This window comes from Prenolepis imparis, unplaced genomic scaffold (genome assembly GCF_030444845.1).
Source record: "Prenolepis imparis isolate NDT839.2.m4 unplaced genomic scaffold, iyPreImpa1.0 SCAF_3, whole genome shotgun sequence".
Lineage (NCBI taxonomy): Eukaryota > Metazoa > Arthropoda > Insecta > Hymenoptera > Formicidae > Prenolepis > Prenolepis imparis.
Window position 1 is genome coordinate 3268110 of NW_028141161.1, and position 9621 is coordinate 3277730.

The 9621-nt window shown below is 34.2% G+C and overlaps 1 protein-coding gene and 1 long non-coding RNA gene across 2 annotated transcripts; both read right to left on the reverse strand.

Moving 5' to 3' along the window:
• Positions 1-4518: 4518 nt before the first annotated feature.
• Positions 4519-5073, reverse strand: LOC145933499 (uncharacterized). Its single transcript, XR_014424875.1, has 3 exons — positions 4979-5073; positions 4745-4870; positions 4519-4652 (listed from the first exon to the last, which is right to left on the reverse strand). It is a non-coding gene; the product is annotated as an uncharacterized LOC145933499 (long non-coding RNA).
• A 2992-nt stretch (positions 5074-8065) lies between these two features.
• On the reverse strand, positions 8066-8818 carry LOC145933496 (uncharacterized). The gene has a single exon (XM_083033230.1). It carries the CDS (start codon positions 8816-8818, stop codon positions 8066-8068), a length of 753 nt encoding a protein of 250 aa, XP_082889356.1.
• Between the last annotated feature and the right edge of the window lie 803 nt (positions 8819-9621).

Consider the following 9621-nt stretch of genomic DNA (forward strand, 5'->3'; position numbering starts at 1 on the left):
TTTGTAAAATTCTTAGAAGATATGTGTGTTGGTACTATGCAGAATGATAACGTTATAATTATGGGAGATTTTAACATAGACATGAAAGTAGATAGTTATAATCGAAACAAATTGATTAGAGTTATGAACTCAGTGGGACTGGCACAATTAGTGGAAAAAGCAACGCGGATTACTAGGTGTTCGGAAACTATAATTGACTTAGTTTTCTCCAATGTAGAATTGGAGATTGAAATATGTCATGAACCCAAGGTAACGGATCATTCTGCAATAGTAATATATTGGAGTGTGAAAGAAATGCAGAATAATACGAAAACTAGTGTTTGTAGAAATTATAAAAAAATGGATGTAAATAGGTTTAAACAATTGGTCGCAGATCATTTAAGTAATTTAGAAGAAGATGATATTAATATTCTGGCAAATTTGGCGATAAATGTGATTGTGTCATGTCTTAATGCAACGGCACCAAAAAAGTTAATTAAAATTAAAAGTCAGAGACAGGATAAAAAATGGTTTAATAGTAGAATTTGTCAAATTTTAAAACAAAGGGATAAGGCATACAAAACAGCTAGGATAAGTAAAAGTTTAGAAGAGTGGGAAAATTTTAGGCAGCTAAGGAATAAAGCAGTTGATCTATGTAGGAAAGCTAAAAGAGAGTACTTAGAAGAAAAATTAGATAAAAACAAAAATGATCCTAAACAAATGTGGGCAGTTCTGAAAGAGATGATGAAAGGTAGAGAAATAACTAAAGAATACAAAGAAATCCAGAATGGGAGTGAAGTAATAGATAATATAGATGAAATGGCGGATAAGTTTAACTATTATTTTGTGAACAGTATTAGACAAATATGTAGTGAGGATTGGACTGAGGAATGGGAAGTAAATAAAAAATTTACAGAAAAAATATTAGAAAAATTTTCAAAAATTTTTCTAATACCTTGAATGCGGCAAACTCGTTCTCTAGGCTCACGATCCATAGTTTTGATCGGGCTCTCCAAAATGTAGCAAGTTTGATGTCTTTCAGCTGTGCAGCCTGTACCTCTACTTCCGGCATCGTATTTCGTGATTTTTCCAATGTTGGTTCGTGCACTTCCGACGCACCGTCCTGCGACGCACTGCTTCCCTCGGAAGGTGAGTTATTCCGTGTCGGGGAATGTTCTATCGGCATTTTTTAGTAGCTTGTGGTTGCTACATGCCCGGCCACACGAATTTCTGATGTGTCGTACGAGTTCCTCGCTCCGGTACGTATGTCTCTTCGTCTCCTTGGGGACGTCGGGGTCACCAATTATGTAGCGGTCTTCAAAGGTTCGTACACGTTACATAAAAGAAATACAATTTGTATCAGCTTTATTCTTTATTCTATATCACAGAATGGCGGATTAGGACTGAGTGTCAACAGGAAAAAGGCGCCAAGGACGATAGAACTATATGAGGTGACCATGAGGTGAAGCGCTGTGGCGTTCCTGTTCCGATTCCTGCCTTATTTTAGGAACTTTTATTGTTACCAACCTCATTCAATTAATTTGTTACTAACTTCTAGTTATATATTAATGATGCTTAACAACAGATTGTATTTTGTTTATAACATTTATTCAATTATCATTCTTTATAAAAACCATTCACTTGTACACATCTAACTTTATATAAAAAGATTTATAAATATATCCGAAGTCTAGTTACTTTATATAAAATACCCACAACTGGTGACCCCGTTATTTTGGATTATACGGCATATTTAAAATCAGTGATCTACGAGAACTTCGAGTTTTCCCAGTTTTTCTGCTGTGATCCTTGTGCGGTTTCTCCTTGTGAGCTTCGAACCGACTAGATCTTCGAGTCGTCGAGTTTCAAGGATTCCAAGTTTCTGGACTTCGTGTACTTCAGGAGAAATTCAAGATGCCCTTGGATCGATCTCCGATTGCGACTCCTGCAACGGCAACAGTTCCAATTAATGAAGAGGATATGGATATTCGGCAGCATCAAGCTACTGCGTCTCAATCTCTCTGTTTTACTGGTGATAATCAGCACTTACAAGGTCAGTCACACGAGATCCATTCCAACGAATTCCGTCTTCTCAAGTTGCCGAATTTTTGGCATAAGCAACCTAAGTTATGGTTCGCTCAATTAGAGAGTGAATTTTCTCTATATAGGATTCGTTCTGATGATATTAAATACAACTCCGTGATTAGACATCTTGATGAACAAGCCTTAATTGCAGTTTCTGAGATTATTGAAAGCCCTCCTGAAAAAGATAAATATTTTCATGTTAAAAACTTATTGATTAATCGATTTACTGATTCGGAGGAAAAACGATTACGCCAATTATTAGCTGGAGTTGAATTAAATGGTAAAAAGCCATCAGATTTACTAAGAGAGATTAAGCAATTAGCTGGCGGTGCTATTTCTGACAACATTTTACATTCAATTTGGTTGCAAAGATTACCTTATCAAGTTCAAGCCACTCTGGCTGTTGTCGAAGAAAGTCCTTTGATTAAACTTGCAGAATTAGCTGATAAAATTTTGGAACGCGATAATTGCCTTCAAGTTGCGACAATTGCTTCTTCCGAAGATAAAGAAGCTGCCAAAGTCTCTAGTCTTGCGGTTCTTGAAAAACGAATTGCTGCTCTAGAAGTTCGGCGTCCTCGTAGCAAATCTAAATTCAGATACAAAGGAAAAAGATTTAGATCATTTTCTGGAAATAAAAATGATAGTAAAGATAATAAAGAGACCAAAAATATTTGTTTTTACCATAAAAAATTCGGTGCCAAAGCGTTTAAATGCACTATTCCTTGTGATATGTCCAAATCCATTGCGGAAAAGGAAAACTAGTTGCACCGTTGGATTTTGAGATGGATAACAACGGTTTACCTCATAATCGTCTCATTGTCTCAGATAAGTCCTCTGGTATAAATTTTTTAGTTGATACGGGAGCAGATGTTTCACTTCTTCCCAAAAAGTTTGTACAGAAAACTCAAGTTTCTTCTCTCAAACTTTTTGCAGCCAATGGAACCAAGATCGATACCTATGGATCGAAAACATTAATTTTAAATCTAGGTTTGCGGAGGAGCCTTAAATGGAAATTTTGTGTAGCAGACATACAAAGACCTATTTTAGGTGCAGATTTTTTAAGTTACTATGCTATTTTAGTAGATATAAAAAATAAAAGGCTTTTAGATAGTGTTACCGGACTAACATTTAGAGGAAAACTATCTAAAGTTGATCATTTGTCTGTTTGTACAACTTCTCCTGCCTCACCTTTTAATAAGATCCTAGCTGAATTTCCTGAGCTGACACGTTTTGCTCCGATTTCCACGATGAAGATCCATCAAGTCGAACATCATATCGTCACTAAAGGACCACCAGTTGCTTCTACTCCTCGCAGATTGTCACCCGAGAAATTGAAGTGTGCGAAGGAAGAATTTCTTTTCATGGTAGAGCAAGGAATTTGTAGACCTTCTAGCAGTTCTTGGGCAGCCCCGCTTCATATGGTTCCCAAGAGTGAACCAAACACATGGCGGCTTTGCGGAGATTACCGTGCTTTAAATGCGGCAACGATTCCTGACAGATATCCGCTTCCTCATATCCAAGATTTTACTGTTTCTCTACATGGAAAAAACATATTTTCTAAAATAGATCTTGTTAAAGCTTATTATCAAGTTTCAGTAGCTAAAGAAGACATACCTAAAACAGCTGTTACTACTCCGTTTGGTCTTTTTGAATTTCTTGTAATGCCTTTTGGATTACGTAATGCTGCTCAGACTTTCCAGTGTCTCATGAATATAGTCTTGTCTGGTCTTGATTTTTGTTTTTGCTATTTAGATGACATCCTTATAGCTTCTGTTGATGAAGAAGAACATGCTCAACATCTTCATATCATTTTCTCAAGACTCAAGCAATTTGGTATGACAATAAATTTATCCAAATGTCTTTTTGGAAAAGATGAAATTCCTTTCCTTGGTTATTTAGTCTCCAAGCTAGGAATTAAACCAACATCTGAAAAAGTTAAGGCGATAATTGATTATAAAAAGCCTAAAATAGTACATGAATTGAGAAGATTTATAGGGATTATTAACTTTTATCGGAGATGTTTAAAAAATGCAGCAGCTTATCAAGCAAAACTTACAGATTATCTCAAAGATAGTAAGAAGAGAGACAAAAGACCAATTATCTGGACTGCTGAATCTGAAGAAGCATTTGATAAATGTAAGGAAGAACTTTTGAAAGTCACAACCTTATCCCATCCTGCTCCTACTGTGCCTCTTATCCTTTCTTGCGATGCTTCTGACTTCGCTGTCGGAGCCTCTCTGGAACAAATAGTAGATGGAATTAATAAACCAATTGCCTTCTTTTCCAAAAAACTTGATAGTACTCAAAAAAACTACAGTACTTATGATAGAGAACTTCTTGGAATTTATCTAGCCATCAAACATTTCAGATATTTGTTGGAAGGACGACAAATTATTATTCGGACTGATCACAAGCCTTTAATTTATGCCTTCCAACAGAAGTTGGATAAAGCTTCTCCCAGGCAGATTCGTCATCTGGATTTTATTGCTCAATTTTCAACAAATATAGAACATATTTCTGGAAAAGATAATGTTGTCGCAGACTCTCTTTCAAGAGTTGAATCCGTATTGATGCCAGTTATAGTTTCTCTAGAAGAGTTAGCAGAATTTCAGAAAGAAGAGGATGAATTGAAATTACTTCTTACTGATTCTTCTCTTAAATTACAGAAACTCATTCTCACCGGTTCAACTACTCCCATATTCTGTGACTGTTCAACTGTAAATATTCGTCCGTATGTTCCTTATCAACTCCGAAGGAAAATTTTTGATGTTGTTCATGGAATGGCTCATCCTAGTGCACGTTCTTCCTGTAAGATGATACAACAGAAATTTATTTGGCCATCTTTAAGAAAAGATATTAAAGAATGGGCTAGAACTTGTCTTGCTTGTCAACGAGCGAAAGTAAGTAAACATACCAAGAATTTTCCCAAGAAGATTGCTGTTCCGGATCATCGTTTTCAACATATTCATCTTGATCTTGTTGGACCGCTTCCTCCTTGTAAAAATTTTAGATACTATCTTACTATGATCGACAGATTTTCCAGGTGGCCTGAAGCAATTCCTTTGACTGAGATTTCTGCAGAGACTGTTTCTACAGCTTTTTATTCACATTGGGTTGCAAGATATGGCGCTCCACATACTATCACTACCGATCAAGGACCTCAATTCGAAGCTGCACTTTTCAGAGCTCTCACCAACTTATTAGGTTGCGAGCGAGTTAGAACTTCTGCGTATCATCCTGCTTCAAATGGAATCCTGGAAAGATGGCATCGTACATTAAAAAGTGCCATCATGTGTTACTCTAATAAAAATTGGGTAGAAATTTTACCCACTGTTTTACTTGGTCTTCGCACCTGCTTCAAAGAAGATTTAGGCGCTTCACCAGCAGAAATGCTTTATGGTTCCATACTTCGAATTCCTGGAGAATTTTTCATTGAAGAGGATTTTCCATCTGATCCTGAAATATTTATTGAAAAACACAGGATTTATATGAGAGAAATTAAATCAAGACCTACTGCACATCATTCTAAGAAGACACCTTTCTTTCACAAGAATCTTTATGATTGCACTCATGTTTGGGTTCGCGATGACTCTGTTAGGAAGTCCCTGCAACCTCCTTATTCTGAACCGTTTCGTGTTCTTAAAAGGATTGATGATAATTTGTTCACTGTTGATGTTTCAGGAAGGAATGTTAATATCACTACCGAACGCCTTAAGCCAGCCTTCTTACCACGAGAGACTGATTTAGTTGTCGTACAATCTCCCTCTACGAGTTCTAAACCGAGTTCGACACCTGTTAGTTCGACAATGAATCAAACTACTGCTACTACAACTTCATGCGGAACACTCAGAACATACTCTGGTCCTAGAAGAGTTAAATTCGCAACGTAGTACGTCGCTGGGAGGGGAGTACTGTGGCGTTCCTGTTCCGATTCCTGCCTTATTTTAGGAACTTTTATTGTTACCAACCTCATTCAATTAATTTGTTACTAACTTCTAGTTATATATTAACAGAGAGAAGCCTGAGAGAGGCCATGCCGGCGATTTTCGTGGGACGCTTTTACTAGGCGGTACAGCAGCGCCGTGCATCCACTTTTAGGAATTGGAACTACGTAGCCACATCCACTTTTCGATACCATCGTTCATTTGGTTCATGTCCGTGCTAAATTACATCCACTTTTCGATTTGTGATTCATATCCGTGCTAGATTCATTTTTTCGACTAGTAAATAAGCTATCGTCCATTTTCTATATATCCATAAATTATAAATTATTAATTAAATGTTATTTTTGCGATATATTTATAATAAACTACATTCAATTTGATCAAAGCATTTTGTAAATGTGCAACGAAATTATGTTTCCCTTGTCCATCCTTGAAATAAAACAAAGCATAGTAAGAAATAAATCGAAAAATATGGAAATCAAGTCAAAAATGTTTTTAATTTGTAAGAAAAAGACCGCATAACTTGAGGCAAATATGTACTATAAATAACGATAATGTTTAAGTATATTGTAATTATACGCGGTGGCTCTGCGAGAAAATGCTCGGTCTTTCACGCTGAAGACTCGAGTTCGATTCCATATATTGCCCAACATTTTTTTTATATTTAAAAAATAGAATTAAATACATATTGTTAAAACAATTAACAAAACTTAAATTTCAAATTATTTAGGATGCTTTTTTTGAATGAAAAAGTATCGGTCGCGTTTTTTTTTTTTTTTTTTTTTTTTGCCTAGAGCCGGAGGGGAAAATGCCTACGGCGCATACCTCGGGGTCGGCCCCGGGGTTATGTGGGGCTTGCACCCACTAAAAACCCCCCCCATGGATTATTCATATTGATAAAAACCTGTAACTAAAATGTAATACGTCTATAACATTTAAGAAAATATTTTACATTGACATATGTATATTATAACACACACATATATGTATACGTATATTATTTTTTAATATAACATATTTATAATAAAATTTTATCTTTTTCAATGTAGAACGCATTTAAAAGTATTCAGCATTTTATAAATAATAATAGTTTATATTATGTAACATAATTTTTGTTGGCATATATAAATAAGCATGACATAAAGATCGCAATCACAGTTGAAACAATTGCATAAATCTAAAACTAGCAGGTCTTATCACGAGAAAATCTATGTAATATAGATTTCCTGTAAATAACAGAAAAAATCTGTTATATCTTTTGATACCTCTTTTCCCATTTATTTATATATTGAGATATCTTATTTAATAAGTGATTAATCAAAATCACTTGTGTATTATACATTTTACGATATTCCTATGTATGTACCTTGTTCTATAATAATAATTGTAGAATACCGTATATGCCAACAAATATATATATATTTCTGTATTATATTTTCTTAAAACTTAATTAATATTATATGTCTTGTATTGTCATTGATAATAAGAAAATGCATGATTTTACAATTTCTTAGCATGACCGCTTTTCCTTTTCTTTATATCGTGATAAGACTTGCTAGTTCACGATTTATGCAATTTATTTCAACTGTGATTGCGATCTTCTATGAAATTGAAAAATTCATGAGTATTTTTCTCATTATTATAGAAAATAATACTCATTGCGCTAAACTGTATGATTTGCAAACATTTTTGATAATAAATCCAATCATATAGTGCAAAGGCGCAATAAGTACTATTTCTAAATGACAAAAATGAAAAATACATACAATATTAAAAAGAAAAAAGAAAATATTAAAATATATTAATAAAAAAAATAATATTTTTCTGCGTTCTACATTTTTTATTTATTATTATTTTATTTACTTTTTATTTATTTTCATTTTTAGCCTACCTTTTTTCACGTACCTTTTTTCACGTACTTTTTTTCACGTCTGTTAAAATATTTATTCCTGCTTTCTTTTTTTACTTTATTCTTTATTTCATATATTTTTCTTTTATTATATTTTTTCTTCTTTTGTCTTATATAATGCTCAAGATGGTTTATTCTAATATACCTTTTATTTGTTTAAAAACCTTTTGACTTTCTTTTTTGAAGGTATATTAATTCTTTTTGCGGCACGATTATTGTATCTCGTTCGAGAATATAATTTCACTCTAATCATATATTTTAATGCTTGCATCCGATGATTGTAACATGGTTTATTTTCATCTAGCCATTCAGGATGTATTTTATTCGTTGCATGCACACATTCAGTAACAATTTTCTCAAGAATTTTTCTAGATGCCCAATGATATTGCCACGTGCGATTAAATGCCATCAATTGTGTTTTAGTAATATTTATATATAAAGTCGTTGGGCGCACTAATTTTGTTACTGTTGGAGCATCTTCATCTTCATTTTCATATTCGCGAAATTCTATATATTTCTCGTTTTCTGTCGATTCATCCATAGGCGTTTTCATTATATCGTTACGACAATGGTCACAGTTGCTTTTTTGAATGCTTCGTCGCGCAATAAACCCAGCAAAATATGCGATAGCATTTTCATCATAATTATTAAGCGGGTCAATATTTTCAATTTCTTCCATGTTTAATTCTTCGAGAAGAATATTGTCATTTTCAAGAAGCATTTCGTCTTCAAAGTCATCATATTCTATTACGTCATTGTTCATATTCATATTTTCGATCCTTTTTACAAGTCGACTTGGTTCGTTGATAAGAGCTTCACTTTCTGGACATTGAGTGTTGCCTTTGTCACTAGTTTGTATGTATCCTGTTGAAAGTATGTGTCTAATAGACAATCGGATCATTCTTGCAGTTGGATTAGGATTAAATCCTCCGCGTTGTCTCAGTTTCGAAAATAAATGTTCCACTGAGTCTTGGTTGCATAATCCTGTCGCAAGTTCAAATCCATCATATTGCGTTGAGAGTATTTTATAAGTTTCAAGAATAGCTCTTATTGTCACAACAAAACCTTTAAAACAAGGAACTTGACTTATGCTTTTTTCCGACTTAGACCATCTTGAGCACCAATCGATGAAATCTGTTAATAGATTTTCAATATCCGGATTTTTAGACGATAATGGTCGTTTGCCGCCAAATGAAATATTAATACTGTAAGAGCTGCATGCATCAATAATTTTATTTAAGCGCTCTGCAAAATCAGCCGTCGCTTGCCATGTAATTGAATCTAATTGTTTTCCATAACCAGCTGTTCTTATTGCAGCTGCAAAAGTGTGGCTCAATATCTGGAATGCTCTTTTCACATTCATTGATTCAAAACAATTTGGACGCATGTGCGCTTCTGTAATATGAGACAATAAATTAGAACCTCCTTTTGTGGCACTATCAACAGACCATGTCTTTTCGAAATCAGAATATGATGCAATAATTTTTCCATCACAGTAAAGATTTTCATGAGTTCTTAAGAAACTTAGCAATCTTTTTACTAAATGTGGGAAATCGAATGATGCATTATATTTTTTCCCATTATATACAAAGAATGGATTTTCTGGATTAATGCCAAGTTGAGCGTAAGCACTTTGATTAGGTGTGCCTTGGTCACATGTAAGAAGTTGTACATCTGCACCCGTTTCACTCAATCTATCTAGAC

Bases quoted from the DNA above. Each gene is read 5' to 3' on its own strand.
- LOC145933496 (XM_083033230.1), bottom strand. From the start codon at position 8,818: ATGATCCGATTGTCTATTAGACACATACTTTCAACAGGATACATACAA.